Source organism: Canis lupus, chromosome 10 (assembly GCF_048164855.1).
Source record: "Canis lupus baileyi chromosome 10, mCanLup2.hap1, whole genome shotgun sequence".
NCBI classification, from domain to species: domain Eukaryota; kingdom Metazoa; phylum Chordata; class Mammalia; order Carnivora; family Canidae; genus Canis; species Canis lupus.
In genome coordinates this window covers 36,438,705-36,459,800 of record NC_132847.1, presented here as the reverse complement: position 1 = coordinate 36,459,800, position 21,096 = coordinate 36,438,705, and the positions used below count along the sequence as shown (strand labels likewise).

Sequence of the window (21,096 nt, the reverse complement as noted above, 5' to 3'; positions counted from 1 at the left end):
TGAAATGTCAGGTGGCCTCATTTTTTTCATCTACTGAATGTAGATACCATGAACCCAAAGCAGATCTATTGAGTTAGCATATTCAGAAACCAACAGAAGTTATTTCTCCAAAGTGTTATAGAGCCATAACATATGGCAGAAAGTGCTATTTTTAAAAAAGATTTTATTTATCCATGAGAGACACACAGAGAGAGGCAGAGACATAGGCAGAGGGAGAAGCAGCCTCCCTACGGGGCACCTGATGTGGGACTTGATCCCAGGACCCCGGGATCATGACCCAAGCCAAAGGCAGAAGCTCAACCACTGAGCCAACCAGGTGTCCAGAAAGTGCTATTTTTATTACCTTGGGCACTAAAGTTTTTCTAGAAGGACTCAGATTATTTTATTTCACTGGCCAGCATTGTCTCCACATGAGCCACATTGGCTATCTCTTTCAGAGTCTTCATCTCTTTTCCTGGTGCTGAACATGTGCCTCTTTCCTTTACCTTTCTGAGAGCTCAGCATCTCTTATTCTGGTGTCTACGTGAAGTTGGAGGTCGTTGAAGTTTCCCTCTCAGCCTCCCTTCTCTCCCCTTCAAAATATCCCACTTGCTCACCCTCTGGCTCTTCTTTTGTTTCTGACTTTCAGTATTAAGTAACTGTCTGTTCTCCTACCAAAGATAACTCTCCTATTTGGACTGTTGATTCTACTGGTACCCCTGCCCCATACTTTGTTTAAGCTCTGAATCCTTTTTTTTCTTTACGTTTATTTATTTAAGTAATCTCTACACCCAACGTGGGGCTCGAGTTCATGACCCTGGATCAAGAGTCACATGCTCTACCAACTGATCCAGCCAGGCACCCCTAAGCTCTGGTTTCTAACTTGTCTTCCTCTTTTGTTTTTTGTTTGTTTTTTAAAAGATTTCTTTATTTACTTGAAAGAGAGAGAGGGAATGTAAGTGGGAGAGGGGCAGGGGAGGAGACCAAGAATCCTGAGCAGACTTCCTGCTGAACATGGAGCCCCACATCGGGTTCGATCTCACCATGCCAAGTTCATTACCCGAGCTTGAGAGTCAGACACTTAACCAACTGGGCCATCCAGATGCACCTTCCTCTTCTCTATTTTTATGTCTTGGAGACAAACCCAGCCCCCACCTCCATCTCTTTGGCTGTTGTTTTTAAATAAAATCTCTCAATGAAAATCTTAATCCCTTTCCTTCATGCAATGAGGTCATCATCATCAAAATTACTCTATTTTTAGTACATTCTTTACATTGAACCAGGGTAGAACTTGTCATCTTTCTAGACCCATTTTACTTCTGTCTAGGGTCTCTACTAACCCCATTCACTTAAGCTATTTTCTAAAAACACTACTCACAAAAATTGTTTTTAAAAGCACATTTTCAAAACTAAATAAATCAAATACAAAAGCACATTTGTCTTCTGCTTTCTGCCTCAATCCATATTTCTCCAAAAGATGAAGGGTCAGGGTGACCTACCCAGGGCATCACTTTCTCCTATACTAGAAGAATCTACATGTGAAACTGTTGAGTCTCATTGCTGAGAATGGCAGCAACTTTATTGTGCCATTGACACAGAAAAGGAGACCTCTTTCCTGAAGAACCCTGACTTTTGAGTCCCGACAACAGGTGGCTTTCAATTATCAAATGGGTTGCTAAAACTCAGCTAAAGACTACCAAGAGACAAGCCTGTAGCCTGACAAAAATCAGATTTCTTGCCTTTCACGGAGGAAGGGCACTTCAGAGAAGTGCCACTAGACAAGTAGGAGGGGCAATGTCAATTGGGCTTTCACTGAAGGATTTTGAAGATGTTCTAACTGAAGCAGGCATCAGTTTTGTATTGGTTGTTGTTTTGAGGTGGGATTAGAAAAAGAGGGAATTAATAGGAATTGGGGGCTGTCATGAGGTGGAGTTGGCTGAGCATTTGGATATCCTTAGTAATAAATGAAAATAGCAAGTGGTCTGAGGCACCACTGGTCAGTAATTACCCAGAGGGGGTCATTATAGTAATTTATATCTGCCACGTGACCTTGGCAGAAGCAATGTTTGCTATTAACTTGGCAGCTGGCTTTACCTGTGTCTCTCCTCCCAGCCTGATTAGTGGCAGGGCTTCTTTTCTCTTTTCAGTCCAAGTTGATTTTCATTCTTTCAATTCCAAATACATTTTAAATCTTTCAAGTGGCATGGATTCTAAATTCACCTGAACATTCACTAGACCATGTTTTCTCACTGGCACGTAACTAACTGTAAGAATTTAGAGTTCATCTTGATTTAGCCTAATAGAAACCTCTAAAGAAAACATCAAGCAACCCTAAAAGTTGAGAGGAAGCCAATTTAGAATATATAGAACTTTTAAAAATGTTCTACTACTCTGCATTTTGATGATGCCATGGCACTCACTTTTGAAGTTATCTTACTCTGAAAGCTTAGTGGCTCCTTGCTGGAAATAGCATTGAATTTGAAGCTCACCATAATTCAACTCTGTTCTAAGTTTTCATTCTCTATTTTTCCATGTATTTTATGTTTGAGCCCCACCAGATGGGCCACTGGGTACTTTCATGTCTCCATGCCTTTGCATACATTTCCTTTGTTCTGAAGGGATCCTCTGTCCCAGCCAAAGTCCAATTCTTTTTTTTTTTTTTTTTAGATTTTATTTATTCATGAGAGACACACAGAGAGAGGCAGAGACATAGGCAGAGGGAGAAGCAGCCTCCCTGCAGGGAGCCCAATGTGGGACTCAATCCCAGGACCCTGGGATCATGACCTGAGCTCAACCACGGAGTCACCCAGGAGCCCCTCAAAGTCCAGTTCTTATTTGCCTGATGCAAGAACCTTTCTCTGTGAAGCCACTCTTGAACCACCCTGTTGACACTACTGGCTACTTCTACACTACTGGCTGCTTCTTTAGTTACATACTCCCATATGTAACTCTGCTTAGCATTACTTTTGTTCTATCTCCTAAGCACACAGTGGTTTTTAGAGTTATTTTTGGTATTTGGAGAAAAAAAGTTTATTTTACCTGCTCTCCATATCCTAAAGCAAATTCTTCACCTGACGTTCATGATTCCATTATGGTCCTCTGGAGGTATGGGAAGGTGGCAAAGCTTCTGAAATTTTATTTATAAATATGTATGTACATGTTTATATAATTGTGTGTATACACACACACTTTGTTGGGAAGAGGGTCTGTAACTTTCATTAGATGCTCAAAGAGATGTGTGCAACCCAAAAAAGGTTAAGAACAACTATTAGAATATTAGACTGTTCTGGAATGGGCACTCTGCCACTCAAACAGATGGGGGAGATGACTATAAGCAACCAAGAAATCATGAATGTGCATCAAATGTGGGTGCTTACGGCATGGTACCCAGCTGGGCAGGTGGAGAACGCCATCCACCCAAAGCTGCCAAGGGCTATTAGCCAGTGTTGATTAAACTCTGGACTGCACTTGCTCTGACTTTTGGAAAGTGTAGTCAAATCCAGTTCTCCCCAGTCACGGCACGAGAGCACAGTAGTTGGCTGAGTTTATCCACATAAATGCCCTGACTGTGCCTTTGTTGAGAAGCTAAGTTGGCAGTGGCAGCAATGCTGCTTGTTCTTGTCTACTTTTTCAATTCCCAGATAAATATTAGTTTGATTAATAACCATGTTCCAGTTAGTCACAGGAAGGATGAAGTAGACCAGAATTCTGGAGGGAGAATATAATGTAGGACTTATATCTCCTCTCCATCCTTCCAGTAAACAGAAAAACTTCTCAAAAGATTACATGATGCCCTATCTCCCTGACCCTCTCATTATGACACAGGAGTCAAGTATATACGTTGCAGTATGATACAGTATGATACAGTCATGTTTATGACTTGACCTCCAATGTAAGGGATAGACAGGCCTTTGATTAGACTTAAGTACTCATGCTAAAAAGATCATGATTCTGAGAATATTTTTCCTGCCACTTTCTCCTGCCACATGCCACTGAACTAATAATCATTTGGTACTTGTTGAAATCACTTGCCATAAATTATTCCTTCTCACTATAGTATACTGAAAAAAAAGAGCAAAGTAATATGCAATTCAGGTACTTGAATTTTTTTTTTTTTTTTTTTTTTTTAGGTACTTGAATTTTGAAAGTAAAACTCCATGTTTCCCCTTCCCCCAAAGTGACTAGTTGTGTTTACTTCCTTCCTTCCTTTCCCTCTCTTTCTTTTAAAGGTTTATTTATTTGAGAGAGAGAATGTCCATAAGTGGGGATAGGGAGAGGAGATCTCAAGCAGACTCCGTGCTGAGCTGGATGTGGGGCTCCATCCCACAACCCCGAGATCATGACCAGAGCAGAAATCAAGAGTCCAACACTTAACTGAGCCACCCAGGCACCCCTGTATTCCTTCTTTCTTTCCTTCTTTCTCTCTTTAAAGATTTATTTATTTATTTATTTATTTATTTATTTATTTATTTATTTATTTATTTATGAGACAGATTGAATGAGGGGAGAGAGAATCTGAATCTCCACACTGAGCACAGAGCCCCAGGTGGGACTCAATCTCACACCCACCAGCTCATGACCTAGGCTGAAACCAAGAGTCGGACGCTCAACGGGCTGAGCCACCCAGGCGCCCCTTTATTTTTTTCAAACAAACCAAGTTACAAAAAATCCTACTACATAAAATGCATTATGAAAACCAAAGGCAATTCTTTCAAAAGCAATTGTCACAGCCTCTCAACCTAGCTATGCATAAATGGAGGAGCTGATTTCTTAATTTTAAAGGGAATAAAACTTGTATATAATCAAATCAATCCCTATCAGTGAGTTCCTTGGGGCGGGGGAGGGGGATAAAAGAAATTTTTCAGATCAGTAGTTGTAAAAGTTGAGTGTGCATCAGGATCACCTGGAAGGCTTGTTGAAACACCAATTACTGGGCTTCACCCCTAACGTTTCTACTACAGTAGATCTGGAATGGAGCTGGAGGACGTGCATCTCTCACTAGTTCCCAGGTGGTGTTGATGCTGCTGGTGTGAGGACCACACTTGGATAACCACTGGCCTAGGCCTTTAAGGTTCAAAGGTATTTGTAATTGATTCATAAACCAGAACACAACATGTTTAAAAAACCTAGCAGTACAAGGTACCATAAGGGTTCAAAAGAAGCTTCGGCGTGTGTGTGGTGGAAGAGTACGCTGCGCTGGCAGGATTTGAGCTGACTTCCAGGTCTGGGTGAAGATCATCAGAGAGGAAGACAAAGGGCATCCTAAGAAGGGTAAAGGAACCAGGTTCATTTGAGCTAGGACTGGAGAGGTACATGGAGACGCGTTGGTGAAGGGCTTGCAATGCTATCCTGTGAGAAGTTCAGATTTCATGCACCAAGTAGTAATCTTCCACCCATACACTCTCCTCTTGTGGCATGCAGGCAAGAGATTTAGCTCTATGTTACCACCACCATTGTAGTACCGCATCGTATCAGCTTAGGTGAGGGAAGGCAGGTGTTTGCTAAGGTCCCAACTTAGACCTGGAGGTGGGTTATTTGCAATGCCAACTCAACTTACTTTTCCCTAGGTGGCGGGATGGGAAAGCTGGCAACTTTGGGCTGCCTCCTTAAACGCCTAGTAAAGCTTGTCCGAGTGCGGGCTGAGGTTGCCCACAGGAATAGGCAACTCCCTAGGTGGCTGCGCCAACTCTGGCTCTTGCTCCTCCGAGGGTCTGAAATGGGCACGACCACGCACTGGAATCCAGCGCCCTGCAACACGGGCGGTGCGCGCGTCGGAATCACCCGGAGGGCTGGTTAGAACGCAGGCCCCGATGCAGCCGGCCTGGGGGCGCACCTGTACCCAGCGCGCGGAGGACGCCGCTGCTGCGGGCCGCTCTGAGGCAAGGCGCCGGGGCATCCAGGACGCCCTGGGGGAGCAGGGGCCTGCGAGCCTGACGGGGAGGCGCCTCCGCCCTCCCCAGGTGGGGGTGGGGGTGGGGGTGGGGGTGGGGGCGGGGGCGGGGAGGAGGGCAGCGGGGCACGGCCGGGGCACAGCCGGGGCACGACCGGGGCACGACCGGGAAGGTGCGGCGCGGAGGGCGGAGGCGCCGAGGGGCGTCAGGTGCGAGCGCTCCGGGGACGGCGGGGCCGCGCCGCACGCGGCTGGGCCCGGGCGCCTCTCCTCCTGCCCGCGGCGCGATTTCGGCTCTTTCGGCCCTCGGCGGCTCCCATCGCGGCCCCCGGGAGCGGAGAGGCGGCGGCGGCGGCGGCGGCGGCGGCGGCGGCGTGCGGGCGGGCGCACCCCCACCCCGCCGGCCCCGGCGCTCCGGCTCCCGGAAGCGGAAGGGGAGCGCGCCCGGCCCGGGCGACGGCGACGGCCGCGGCGCGGGAGGAGGAGGAGGGGGAGGAGGGGGAGGAGGAGGAGGGGGAGGAGGGGGAAGAGCGGCTGGCGGCCGCGAGAGCAGCGGCGGCGAGAGGCGAGCCCGCCGGCGCCGGTGAGTGTGTGCAGGCGCGGGGCCGACGCGGCCCCCCCCCCGCCCCGCCCCTCCCCCTCCCCTCCCCGCCCCGCCGGGCCCCGCCGCCCTCACCTGGCCGCGCTCGCGCCGCGCGCCCTGCCCCTCCCCGCACCTGCCCCCCGCCCGGGACCCGCTCGCCCGGCTCGCCCCGGCGCTCTCGGAGCAGCTGCCCCGGAGCCGCGCCCGCCAGCGCCCCCTCCTAGAACTGGGGGTGGGGATGGGTTCCTGCTCTAGTCCCAGCGATTGGGGGGCGGGTTTGGCTTATTTATTTATTTAGCCTTTTAATGTATTCAGCCTGTGCCCCGAGCTCCTCGCCTGGGAACCTCCGTGCCCGCCCGCAGAGCCGCGCAGGCCCTCTCAGCCTTTCATTCATTTGCGGACCCCTGGCGCGCGGCCGCGGAGGACCAGCAGCGGCACCAGTAGTTGGCTCCTTTAGTGACCTTCTGGTACCCCCACCCCCACCCCCACCCCCACCCCCACCCCAGAGGGATTTTGAGAAAACAGCTTCTGGAAGGCAGCAGTTTGCACTTGTTACCATTCACTATAATAAATAGGTCGCTGGATTTTAAGTGGAGAGTCCATTTAAAGTTGTGGTTTCTCGAGATCTATTTGGGTCACATTTTAAAATCCCTTGTGAGTCAGAGGAGGATGTCTGTATCTCTAGGGCTGAGGGAGCCTGACCGGTTATTACTCGAAGATATTGCAGTGTAGCAGTCCATAAAAGTACAAGAGGGGGGGAAAAAATCAAGGTCATTATGGGTGGGTCATAAATCATCGTGTAAAGTTACAGCCTAAACGACGGCTAAGGATAATTAAGCGCACGTTAAAAAAGATGATGTGTCAAATGGGTGCTCAGCCTAGGATGCTAGTGTGTATGCAAACTGAAAAAAAAAAAATTCACTACCTGCCTCGTGGTAAAAATAACAACAACGATAGTTATCATTTGATGACTGCTTGACTTGTGCCTCCTGTGGCTTTTTGTGTAATGTCTTGTTAAATCCTTTCATTGCTTTAGGTTTTACTTATTTTACAGGTAAAACCCAGAGCCGTGTTTTATTTTGCTTTAGTTGCACAACCTCTTAATGGCAAAAAGACTTTTGAAGAAGAGGTGAGGTGAGAAATCAATTGGAAGGAAAGAACCAAGTGAGATTTAGTGTAGTGGAAAGAAAAACTAGATTCTAGCCCCATTGCTGTCACAGTCTAGCTGTAGGGTCATGATAGGTCAGTGACCCATCCTGTATTCTTATCTATACAGCTAAGGAGTTAGGCTAAATTATTATTATTTTTTTTTAAATTTATTTGTGATAGTCACACAGAGAGAGAGAGAGAGAGAGAGAGGCAGAGACACAGGCAGAGGGAGGAGCAGGCTCCATGCACCGGGAGCCCGACGTGGGATTCGATCCCGGGTCTCTAGGATCGCGCCCTGGGCCAAAGGCAGGCGCCAAACCGCTGCGCCACCCAGGGATCCCAGGCTAAATTATTTAAGGCTTGTTTTAGCTTTTCCATACTTAGCATATACAACATTTGTAATTAATTAAAAACCCTTTAACATGTTAAAGGCACATTTTAAACATATACCTGAAGAAGTATTAGGAAAATTATATCAAAATATAAAAAATGTATATTTCCATATTTTTGGAAAATTGGTGTAGTACTATTATAGACTTCCTCATTTTGGATGTAAAACAGTGGGATCATATTAGGTCCCTTCAAACACTGGTGATTTCCGTTACGTGTAATATATTTTAGCAGTTGTAGTTGGAATGAATGGTATAGAGCATATTTTAAATAATATGGTAACCGTGTCACACTGCCTATCTCTGGGGTGTTTTACTTAATAAGAGAAAGGTAGGTATTTTTAAATGCACACATGTAACCATCAGTTTAACAGGTAGATCCTAAAGAAGAAGTGACCAATGAATCATAACGTTTTACTTATTTGCCCATTGCTGGATTTTTTTTTTTTTTTTTTTTTAGTTCACAGGGACTAATTCAGAGCCTGTGGAAAAATGCATAGATAAAATAATGCCATGTATTAGTGAAGAAACTAATTGAGAAGTCTAGTATTGTCACCATGGAGTCTTTTTCTGGGTTTGTAATTGAGTGTGAGTGAATACAATCTTTTTTTAGCATAGAAGGCTACATACAGGTAATATCAGTATTAACAGGGATAACAGGGAAGGCAGAGGAAAAGCTGTTTTTATTACCAGAGAGTTTTTCCCTAAGCTCAGTTTTACTTTTATATTAAGGCATGAAGGAATTTTATATTGCTTTAGTAAAACATTAGGGCTCAGATTCAGTTTTTCAAGTGCACTAAATATAAATAGCATTTTAACTTTAGTAGAATGATGAGTGCACTTATACCTCCTACGGAGTTGAAAATGTTTGAACTATTTTGTATCAGTGAAAAATACAGGTGAAAGATAAGAATAAGAATAAATGGGGAAAAATCCCTTTTTGTTGTTGTCAGCATAGTGATTTTTTTGGTTAAGACTCATTGGTGAATTGAATAAATCTAGTTATTCACGATGTGGAATAACACTGCTCTCATGGGTAGCTACCTCACCAAAAATATCTTAGGGTGATAGTAGTTTTTTACTTATTTCCCTCTTTTAATGTACCCTAGGGAAAAGATGTGACATGCTCAGAGTTTGTCTTCTGCCTTTCAGACCCCCTCTTGCCCATGCTTTATTTACCTGCAGCTAGATTTAACGTCATCTCGTGTAAGCGGCAGGCTGGGTATCTGCTCTTTTCACCTACCTGTTGCCATTTCCCCAAAGGGCAGGTTAGGTAAAAATTAGTATTTTGCCACTCTCTGATTAATTTTATTTTAGTTCGCACTTTAATGTGTGCAGGTATGACCTCAACCGGGCTTCTGCTTTTAAGCCTTTTATCCGTCATTATGGAATGCATAACTTGACCTACTGCAGAATTTTCAACTTCAAGCAAGTAAGGAGTGATTATTTGTTTTAGTATTATTGTTCTTAAACTGTGCCTGCTTTGGTAAGGCCTGCTTTGAAGGATATCTGATTTAGTTTTGGTTTTGTTTTGTTTTGTTTTCAGTCTGTCTTGGTGCTGTGGGTACTAGAGGTAGGCAGCTAGTTTCCCTTCTCCTTGGAAGAACATGTGAGGTTCATGTCTAGGAAACACCAGGGCCTCTTTATTTCTACTTTTACTTTATCTGAAGGTTTTTCCTTGTCCTGTGTTTGCAGCAAAGGTTATCTGTTGCCTTCTGTCCCTACCCTACACTTGAGTTCTTCGCTTGCCTTTCCTGACCCTTTCCCACATCTCTACCTTCCTTTTTTTTTTTTAAAGTCTTTTTTTTTTTTAATTTTTTTTTTCATTTATTTATGATAGTCACAGAGAGAGAGAGAGAGAGGCAGAGACATAGGCAGAGGGAGAAGCAGGCTCCATGCACCGGGAGCCTGACGTGGGATTCGATCCCGGGTCTCCAGGATTGCGCCCTGGGCCAAAGGCAGGCGCTAAACCGCTGCGCCACCCAGGGATCCCCATCTCTACCTTCCTAAGTGAAGAGTCCCATGTAGACTTTTTTTTTTTTTTTTTTTTAAGATTTTATTTATTTGAGAGAGAGCAAGCACAACCAGGGGGGAGGGGAGAAGGACAGAGGCAGAGGGAGAACCAGGCTCCCGGCTGAGCAGGGAGCCCAGTGCAGGGCTGGATCCCAGGACCCCAGGATCATGACCTGAGCTGAAGCAGACGCTTTACTGATGGAGCCATCTAGGCGCCCCTGTTTTTACTTTCTGTTAGGGAATTCTGATGAAGTATGTCATTGTAGTGCAATATTTTTAACAGAGGTATTAATTTACATTTATTTTTCACTCATGAAGGTACATAGAGGAGCCAATGGCTTATGTTCAATTCTGCCTAGAAGGTAGTAATTTAAGGACTGTTCTAGAAGTGGGTTCTTGAAGCCATTGATACTGCAAGTATGTTTTGCTTTGACACTTTGCCCACCCACATTTTCACAGAGTCTTCTTGGAGAACTCAGCATTGAGTCAAAATTCTTCATTAGTTTCTGAAATCAGGTCCTGATTTGCTCTCATGGTTTTTTAGTCCTTAACTTACCAGCCCTTCTGCTTTTCCTTGAAAGATTTTGGTTTACAGGTTTTAGTTCAGCCACTCTATTTTAGATCAAATCTCTATTTTAAGTTTTCTGCTTGAAGAGACCCCATGCCAACACGTAGAAATAAAACTTTCCTGTATGCTCATAGTACCATACCAGCTGAAAGGCTGGGCTGTGGGAGGTTTCTCATCCCTGACAAGTGTCCTCAGGCTACTGTTGGAGGAGGTAGAGTTGGGGTATGGCTAAATTGTATCAGGACTTTAAAGATAGGGCCCTGGAAACATTGTTTGATTCTGGAGTTTGTAGGACTAGAAGTAAAACTTACTTACCTTCCTCTCTCTTCCTCTCCTATTCCCCAAGCCCCTTTAAAGTTACTATTTTGAGAGTTGCTTTTCATTTGTCAGGCAGTTTCTCATTTAAGCATAACAACAATTCCATGAGTTATTTTTATCACCATTTTACAGATGGCTAAACGGAAGCTTGAAAAGAAACGGCAGCTTGGAGGCTGTGCCATAATTTGAATGTGGCTCTCTTTTTCATATACCACAAGATTAATTTCCTACTCTTGAAATAAACTGGATACCTATGTGATATTTTAAAAATTAAATTACCTCCTTGATTAGAGACAGCTACAGCCTGATTTTTAAAAAATTAAAAATAATTATATATATTTAAAGATTTTATTTTAGGGAGAGGGAGAGAGTCCACAAGCGCACGAGCAAGGGGAGAGATGGAGGGGAGAGAGAGAATCCTGGGGCAGACTCCCCACCTAGCAGAGTCTGACTCTGGTCCTGTCTCAGGACCCTGAGATCATGGTCTGAGCCAAAACCAAGAGTCAGCTGCCTAACCAACTGAGTGAGGCACCAGGCACCCCAGTAGCCTGATATTTTAGGTGGAATTATTTAACCTGGCCAGTTTTCAGGGTAGATAACATCAGAAGTTAAATATCTATATAAATATGTTTAAAATTTTATAGTTGTAATTTCATTTTAAGCTACAACTATAAATTTAAATTTTATGTATTTCTATATTAACCATTTTGGAAACTGGTATTTTATTTTGGTTTGCCCCATGAATTGTGGATTGTATTTCTTCAGAGATAACAATGTTAAAAATACTTAATGACTTTTTATAGTTAGGAAACTTTGGGATGTTCTTTGTTATCCTAAAATTACAAGGAATTTTAAGCCTAACATTGTTTATATACTACAGAGATTTGATTTGATTTGATTTGATTTGATTTGATTTGATTTGATTCCTTGGTGTTGGTGATGCTGTTGAATTAGATGAAATGGTCATCCCATTGTAAATGCTATGGTGCAGTGAAGCTCTAATAACTGTCAATGTAAAGTAGGCGTTTTCCTTGATTCTAAGCCATTAAGTGACCTGGGTTTGACTCATAGATGTTTGACTTGTGCTATTACCTAATAATACTGACAGGAAGAACTGTTTTGCTGAAACATTAGGAAGCCACCCTACGGTCATAGCCATAGCAGTATTATTGACTTTGGCCATGTTTCAGAACATTTTGTTGTACCACATTTAATTCTGCTTGTGATTTTTTTCTAGACGAAGATGAATTTGTTCATTTGCTCTTAGAGTAGCAGCCCCTCTACTTTGTCATTCCATATTTTGTCTCTAAAAAATCAAAAGTGCAGGCAAAGAAACCACTCTAAATTAGCTTAGAAAGTAAGAGTAGAAACAAATTATATTTGACAATCTAAAAATCATGGCTATAGAAAAATTGACACTGGGAGAAAATAGAGTTAAAAAAGTCTATAAAGGGGGGATCCCTGGGTGGCGCAGCGGTTTGGCGCCTGCCTTTGGCCCAGGGCGCGATCCTGGAGACCCGGGATCGAATCCCACATCGGGCTCCCGGTGCGTGGAGCCTGCTTCTCCCTCTGCCTGTGTCTCTGCCTCTCTCTCTCTCTGTGACTATCATAAAAAAAAAAAAAAAAAAAAAAAAAAGTCTATAAAGGGAATGGAAATGCAGTGCTAATGATTTTGATGAATTTCTCACATCCTCAGTTAGTAATAGTTTCCTTTTGTTCTGCTAAGCAGTATGCTTAGGAAACTCCTCTAACTTGTCCTTCATTTCCTGTCTTGGAGAATGGTACCGCCCTTCATGGAGTCCCTAAGCCAAAAACCTGGGAGCAGTCCTACCATCTGCCCTTTGCTTCTAGTTGATCACCAAGTATGACCAGTTTTACTCATAGAATTCTTAATTTGCCCTTTTCCAGCATGTCTCCTGCCCTGTGTTCTTTCTTCACCTCTGTCCCACTGCACTCCCCTTATAAGTCTTTGTTTTTGGTTTTCCCAGGTACCCTCATTTCTCACCAGGTTTAACCTGTAAGCCTAGCTTATTTTGTGTAGTCCGTTTGGGAGCTTTATCCATCCACCCAAGTCCATTCTTCACAGTGTTGCTGTTCTTTCCAAAATGCGAACTTCCTCATGGCATTCTTCTGCCTAAAATCCTTTGATGGTTTCCCACTGTTTTCAGTGCAAAGTCCAAACTCATTTGCATGGTTTAACAGTGTTTTTTGCTCTTAGATCACTCTTGTGAGTCATGAAATCTCTTTAGTGGTCTGTGACCCAACATTATATATTTTTATTAAAGTGAACTAGGATAAAATAGGATAGCAGTGTCTGAGTACATCACATGTAGTAAGGGCAAATATTTCATTACATTTTTTCCATTATATATTTCATATAATGAATATAAAACATGTCATAAATTTCTGTGTATACTGGTGAGGTCATAAAATATATTTCTTGGAGATGAGTGTGCTCAAAAGGTTAAACATGTTTTACTCCGTTCTACCATATGCAATGACTCTAGTCATTTCAGTCTGTTTAGGTTTTCTCTGCCTGCTTCTATACTTTTGCTTATTTCTCTTCCTTGTTCAGAAGAGCCTCCATTCTTTGACTAGCTAACTTGCACTTTCCACTCTCTCCAGACATCTTTTACTCGCTGTAAGAAATACCTTTTGTACTACAACCTAGTATATACATAAATATTCCCAAAACTGAAAAAAGTTCCCTGAACCAACATCCTTCCTAGATGAGGTGCATTCTTGCCCTCTTGCCCTCTATCTTACCTTGTCTTACATGGTATGGATCTTGTCTATTTATTAGTCTGTCTCCACTGAGGATGGGGCCCATCTCTTTTTTGTCTGTATCCTGTGCAAAGGCATAGTATATAGTCAATAGATGTTAATTCCATTAATAAGTACTGAATTGGTGTATGTATGTTATCTAGAATGCTACAGTATGGTTGTTTAAGCTTGAACTGTAGAAACTAACTTTTATGGTTGATTCTCTTAATGTTTCATTATAGGAAGATAACTTTTTTCCTTAAAGCATTTTAAACTAAAACTTGCTTCTATTTTAAACTCTTTATGTTTATCAATTGTGATTGGATAGTTCCAGCCTCACATCTTGAGGGACGTTACATTGCATTTTGTCTCATCAGTGATCTCAGAATCTGTTGTCATTTTGTGATTTGTGGTCAGGAAGTTTGATGAAGCCCAAATGTTGGACACACAATACTAATTTGATTTTATGGGAACTGGGTGTTTTCAAAAGAGAAAACTTTCCTGTATAATGGTAATCAAATGCAGATTTTGGGGGGATGGGTAGGATATGAAAACACAAAATCAGGTGGAGTTGAGCCATCTTATTTCTGAATTTAAAACTTTTGTAATTGACATTTTCATGAAATATTGAGTGACTTACAATTTTTATCTTTGTAAGAGATTATTTGTTTAAACAATTAATAGATTCTCATCGAGAACTCTCATTGAGGAGAGATCCAGTTGTTGGGATGAATGAATTCTTAAAAAAAGAATGAATCAAGATAAAACCTCTAAATGCAAGTACCAGAAAAATTACAGCACATCTTGGTGAATTTGCAAGTGGTAAGTCTACATTTAATTTTACATGGGGATATGTTTCTGTATTATGTGGCATAGTATCATCAAAGTCTTATTTTTAGATGCATGAAACAATTGTTCATTTGTAGAAAAAGATAATTGTAGTTGCATTATGTTTATTTAAAATTTTTCATATTAAATTTTAGCTAGACATTTTTTTAAATAAGAAATTTCTTTTTCCATAGAGAAAAGTAATCTGTAAGTAATATGAATTTCAGAAACATCCTCCTGAAATACAAATCTGATATGGATTTACAGCTGATGCTTCTATACTGCATTTTAAAAGATATTAATTTTATTTTTATTCTTATTTTTAAAAAATGTTTTAAAAGCATTTAATCTTAGGGTGATAAATATAGTGGCAAAGAGAGGCTTAAATTAAACATCTTGTGTAAAAGGTTGTAGTGTCTAATCAGAACCTCCTCAGCTACCTTTATTTTTCAGTTGGTTGAAAAGAATTTAGAAGTGCATATGTTTATTAATAAACTTAAAAGAACACATAATCTATACATAAAATGTGAAAGCTTTTCTTCTCACTCTCTTTCCTTCCTCAGCTCAGTAATAACCACTAGTGTTAACAGTTTGGTGGATGTGTTTTCTTTTATATTTTTTTCTGTAAATATTGAGAAATTATTTATATGTATTTTTTTAACAAAGAAAGAATCATGTTATATAAACTTTTCTGTAATTTGTTTTCCCCTCCAATTGAATTATGAACAATTTTAAGCAGAAGAGTTGAAAAAAATTTGTGGTGTAATATCTGAATACTTATCACCTCGATTCTGCAACTCATATTTTATTAAACTTCATCACATGCTCATCCATCTCTCTGTCTACCCGTCAACCCACTTTTTTTTTTTTTTTTGGATCCATTTCATACTTAATTGCAGACATCAGTACATTTCTGCCTTCCGCCCCCTCCCTGATGTTTCAGCCTACATATCATTAACTAGAGTTCAATGTTGGTATATAGGGGTTTTTAAAGGGTAAATTTACATACCATGAAACGCACCATTCTTAAGTGTATGTTTGCGGACTTCTGACAAATTCACAACCTGTGTGCCTCAAATTCGTACCGAGATGGAGATCTTCATGAGGGAACTGGAGTGTTCCCTTATGCCTTTTCCTAGTCTCTCCATTATTCCCCTCTCTTCTAGGAAACCGCTGTTAAGCTTTTTTCTCATAACTTCTTTCTTTCATTCAACACTATGTGTGGGTAGCCATATGCAGGTCTAGATATACCTCCTTTTTTTCCTTTCTTGTTTTCTTTTAAAATTATAGTAGCTTGACACTTTGGATGTCTTATAATTTATTTGACCATTCCTTCCCTCTTCATGAACTTTGACGTTGTGCCCAATTTTTGTGATTACAAAAAGCACCATGTGGAACACCTTGAATGGGTACATACCTCTACACTCTAATGAGTACTTTGGTAGCTGTTACTAGAGATAAAACTGCTGGGTGAAAGAGTTTGATTTTTTAATAGATCCTACTAACTTGCCCTATAAAGATGATTGTATCAGTTTACATGCATACCAGTAATGGATGAGCATGTCCTTTCCTCCATGCTGTCTCATCATTGGATAATCATGTCTTTCAAAAATTTTGTGAATACAAAGGATAAAAAACACGCCTAGTTATTTCATATTTTCCTAATCAATAATGATTAGCCATTATTTTTTTTCCTTTGTGAATTGCTTCTCTGTGTATTTACTTTGTATGCCTCTTACCTGTCATGTATTGTAATGTTTTTTGAAAGGGATACTTTGTCTTTTAATTTTGCTTGCAGTAAGTTTTAGGTTTCAGAAATTTTAATATTTATGTGGTCTTGTTGGAGACGACTTCCTCATTTCAAGATTGTAAAACTACTTGCTATTTTCTTCTACTAGTTTTACTTTGTATTTGAAATTTAGAAGAGAAAAATCACTGTGAACTGAGGTGGCAGGAAAAATTTCATCTGGAGAGTGAGATTTAAATTGACCTTGAAGGGAACCCTGGGTGGCGCAGCGGTTTAGCGCCTGCCTTTGGCCCAGGACGCGATCCTGGAGACCCGGGATCGAATCCCACATCGGGCTCCCGGTGCATGGAGCCTGCTTCTCCCTCTGCCTATGTCTCTCTGCCTCTCTCTCTCTCTCTGTGTGACTATCATAAATAAATAAAAAATAAAAAAAAAATAAAAAAAAATAAATTGACCTTAAAGTATGAATTGAATTTAAATAGAGTAAGCTAAATTGTAGGGACATTTCAGATAGGAGGGATGAGAGAAGGAATACTTTTTCAATATTTATGAAACATTCATAAGGCTGATGTGGAGAATCACATAAAACTGAGTTTAAAGAGAACATTTGGCTAGATTTCTTGTAAATCATTTTGGCTAATTTCTATCCTTTCCTAAATTTTGCCTTTTGATGTTATCGTTTTCTGTCCTTTAATAGTTTTCCATCCCCTTCTTTTCATAGTGATTCTAGTATTCTTCCTGAGGAAAATACGTAGTAAGATTTAGTGGCCTAAAAAGGCAAGAAAGGAAAGCTAGTTTTCTCCTAGAATAGTTTGGACACTGTAAATATTTATGTAGTCCAGTTTATTAGAGTTGAATTATAATATCTTAAAAAAAACAGTTTGTGCTGTAGTAATTTACATCATTAATGAACTTAGTCACAGCACTCAAGTAGAGTCACCAGATAGCAATCTTAAAAAATGTGGAAGTACCAGTATGTCCACTAGTTACATCAAAGTTTGAGTTATGAACTCACCTTTTAATGTATAAATTAGCATGTTAGAATCTCCAGCTAATGAAAGTATTTTACAAATGCCATCCTTAAGACCCAGCAGCAGCACTGTGTTCAGTTTGATTGTTGCTCAGGATGTGTAATAGTTTCTGTTCGGCCATAAGCCACGCCTAGTAGATATTAACTGAGTGGAGTGATTCTGCAACTCTACCAGTTATGTGTTTCTGGTTGTAATCTGATTTGGAGCTCTTGGAAGACTACTGTTTGCTTCTCCGCAATCTAGCTGTAAAGCTTATGTGGCATTAATTTTCACTAATCAGGTATTTAAAAAAGAATTTAACATCTTATTTATTCTTTGTTCTATTTTTCTGTTCTTTACTTACTTCTCCTTGGGGATGCTTGTTCTTTTAGGGCTTGCTGTCTACATATGCTTACATGCAGGAAAATCAGACACATTTGACTCTACCTTTCAGTATCTAGTATTTTCAGTTGTGAGGAATCTCATAAGAAAAATTTGTTATTCTCTGGTGGAGGAGAATACAAATAGAGTTCAAAAAAATTAATGAGTATTTGCTAATTCTGCTACTTATTTTGCTGGCTTGTAGGCTTCTCTGTTTCTAATACTAATAAATTTAGAAATAAATAGTGAAATTATTCTCTGTAATTATTGGAATTCATAGTCTGTTTTTTTCAGTCCTAACTGGAACTGAAACATTACAAGAAAGAAGGTACATGAAGTTAATAATATTGAACATGTTGAGAGACAGAGCCTTCTGTCATTTCTTTTGGCACTTGATGGTTGGCAAGGCTGTAAAAATAAACATTCTTTTTAATGTTTCTCATTTTAGCTATGTAGACAGCTTATCATTTGTATTTGAGCTCCTTTAGTTTTTAAAACAATGATACCCAGTAAATTAAATAGCACACTTTATCCTCTGTGACTTTCCTCACTTTAATGATACTGATAGGTCTTTTAATTTTCTAATTAAAAGGTGATGAAGTTCAACTTTTACTTTTTTAAAGGCTTAGGCACTATTTCTATTTTAAAATTCATACATAAGTACTAATTTAGACCATATCTGATTTAAACAGTTGGGTGGTGGTGCATTTGGTTTCTTGTCTTTTTTTTCCTACTGCTCCAGTATTTGCATGTTCTAAGGATGATAGGATCAGGGTATTACTTTAAAATTAGCTAATCCTAAATCATTTTTCTTTGTTCTGGTATCTTTGTAGCTTTAAAGAACATTGGCAAGGCCCCTAAGGGGTGAGATCCTGAGGCTCTCCAACTGATGATAGTGAGGGATAGAAGATGAAAATCTGGGAGTCCTTCTTGCCTCATTCCTCTGTAACCCCTAATATCCAGTCAGTTAGTAAAACATACTGGTTTTATTGTAACTATTTCCTCAGTTGATCTCTTCTCCAAACCTAATTTTGGCTTTTGTCTTTCCTTAGCCTAACTGATCTTTAATTTTATCCTTGACACCAGAGTTTCAATAATTTATTAAAGTATAAATACCCTTCATGCTCCACTGTACACTTTATGACTTATGATGGCAATTGTAATACCTCCTACAATTTTTGCCCTTGTATGCTTCCTGATGTTTCTTCTGTTTACAGTGTTGTTGCCACTTTTCTTTGCTTGGGTAACTTTTACTCTTTTAAAGCTGAACTCAGATTTCACCATCTATAGGGAGTCCTGCCCAAATTTAGCTAGTCCATATCCTCCATGCCTCTGGGGCCATCTTGTCCACATATCTGGACCTTAACATGTTCTATTAAACCCAGTTTGTGACTCTTCCACACTAGACTGTTAGTTACTTTAAAAAAAGACCACATCTCATTCCTCATTGTATCTATAATAACTGGTATGTTGTGGTGGCTCCATGAATAAATTTGTTGAACTGAGGTCAACTCATTGCCCTAACATTGAAGTCTTAGGGAAGCTTTTGGATCGGTGGTCTTTAGATATCAGTCAGCTCTATCAGAGACACGTGGGGAACATTTTAAAACATTTTATTGGTTTTTGAGCTTTACTCCATAAAGAATTATAATTCAGTAGATCTGGAATAGGACCCAAGAATAAGGTATTTTTAAAAAGCTCCTCAGTTGATTCTGATTTGCCTACAGATTTGAGAAACATTGTCCTACTTTATTATTGTATTATTCCATTGTATTTAATGGGAAAAGTGCCCCCTTGACTTTACAGAGTAATTTCTATCTACTAAGGTAGGCATATATTTTAAATCACTCTTTTGGTACCATGAAAATAGAATTACTCGGGAGATTGATTTTGTTAACACTCATATGAAAAAGTCCCATTTAAACAGGGGTCTTCTTGAATTGATAGTAATAAGATTAGTAGGGCTTAGTTCTGTGAATTTAAATATTTTTTGGCAGTTTTGTGGTTACTTTCTGGTTATCATAACTTTTCAAAATGACTTTTTAAGGCATTGTATTGTGGTTTAAAATTGCACAAATCTTAAGTGTATAGAACAGTGAACTTTTACATATGTGTATACCCAGGTCAAGATACAGAACAATTCTAGCCTCTCAACGTTTTCCTTATGTCGTTTTGTAGTTAGTAACACCCCTCCCACCACAAGAGGGACTTGTATGACCAAGTATTTTGACTTGTATGACCATCAGTTAGTCTAATGATTAAAACTGCTAAACAATTTCGCACATATCTTTTAATATGTGTCTCCTTTCTCTTGGGTTTACACGTGGAATTGCTGGGTTAAGGACAGACTTGTGTTTAGCTTCAGAAGGTATTGCCAATTTATCCTCTATGATAGCAATTCATAGTGAAGATTGGAATTAAATTAGTTGAAGCTCATGATGAAATTTGACTATCCTGAAACTTCTTTTTGTATTCCAATGTGTTTCCTTTTGTCAAAAACATACAAAGAAAATTCGGTGTCATTTTATAGTTGCCAGTAACATAGTTTTGTCTTAGTCAAGTACTTTTTTCTACATAACTAATTTTTTCCTTTGTTACCTCTCCTTAGGATCGTCATTCCTTGTGGGTTGGCAGGCAGTTGTGGGACTGCAAAAATGGGTCTCCGGATTCACTTTGTTGTTGATCCACATGGTTGGTGCTGCATGGGTTTGATTGTCTTTGTCTGGTTATACAATATTGTTTTAATTCCCAAAATTGTCCTCTTTCCTCACTATGAAGAAGGACATATTCCAGGCATATTAATAATAAGTAAGTTTCTGATCTTTATTTCTTTATATAATTAGTTTTCTCATTGTGAATATTTTTGGCATATAGTATCACTGTGATAACCTTTCTTTTAATATTATTAGTGCTGTTAATATTAAGTTACTAAATTGTGGAAGCTTTGAAAAAAACTGGCTTTTATATACTTTGCAGGGTTGGATATGTGTGGGATCTCCATATCTAACTCTGCAAAAGATTTAAAGGTTGTTTCGTTTAAAATGAAACTGACACAGTAGTGCTATTTTGTGTGTGTCTGTGTGTATTTTAAGTGTTTCTATTATGTACTTATTTCAAATGTGGAAGGAGTTTTAAGGATGAAGATGGTCCACATTACTGAGAAATGAGAATTTCATGATACAAAAATTATGGATTATGATGTGGATTATGGTGACACTGAACTCTTGGATAATTATTTTCTGCTATGGTTCATTTGGTGATGGCTTGCTTATGATTAAAAGAATAAGATTGAAATGAAATATTTTACATGTACATGGCATTTACAGTTTCCTTGTACATTATGTCATTTTGGCCTCACAAGTGCTATAGGAAATATAATCTCTGTTATACAAGTGGTAAAACTGACCAGTACCATGCAGTCCATTCTGGTGTTAGCATTCAAACTAAGTTTCCTATTACGGGTGCACTGCCTTCCTCC

General features: G+C 40.1%; 1 protein-coding gene and 1 long non-coding RNA gene across 5 annotated transcripts in view; one reads left to right on the top strand and one right to left on the bottom strand.

Moving 5' to 3' along the window:
• Nucleotides 1–4,594: 4,594 nt before the first annotated feature.
• On the bottom strand, nt 4,595–5,788 carry LOC140640918 (uncharacterized). The gene is made up of 2 exons (XR_012037519.1): nt 5,537–5,788; nt 4,595–5,241 (listed from the first exon to the last, which is right to left on the bottom strand). It is a non-coding gene; the product is annotated as an uncharacterized lncRNA (long non-coding RNA).
• A 513-nt stretch (nt 5,789–6,301) lies between these two features.
• ZDHHC21 (zDHHC palmitoyltransferase 21) overlaps nt 6,302–21,096 on the top strand; it is a 59,970-nt gene continuing 45,175 nt past the window's right edge. The window contains exons 1-3 of one of the 4 annotated variants that reach the window (XM_072841395.1): nt 6,302–6,452; nt 14,337–14,474; nt 20,227–20,309. In XM_072841395.1, coding sequence (XP_072697496.1) covers nt 20,273–20,309 — 37 coding nt within the window. In that variant the 5' untranslated portion in view covers nt 6,302–6,452; nt 14,337–14,474; nt 20,227–20,272. Of the gene's footprint in view, nt 6,453–14,334; nt 14,475–20,226; nt 20,427–21,096 lie in introns of those variants that run through there. The other 3 variants (XM_072841393.1, XM_072841394.1, XM_072841392.1) reach the window with 3 other exon arrangements.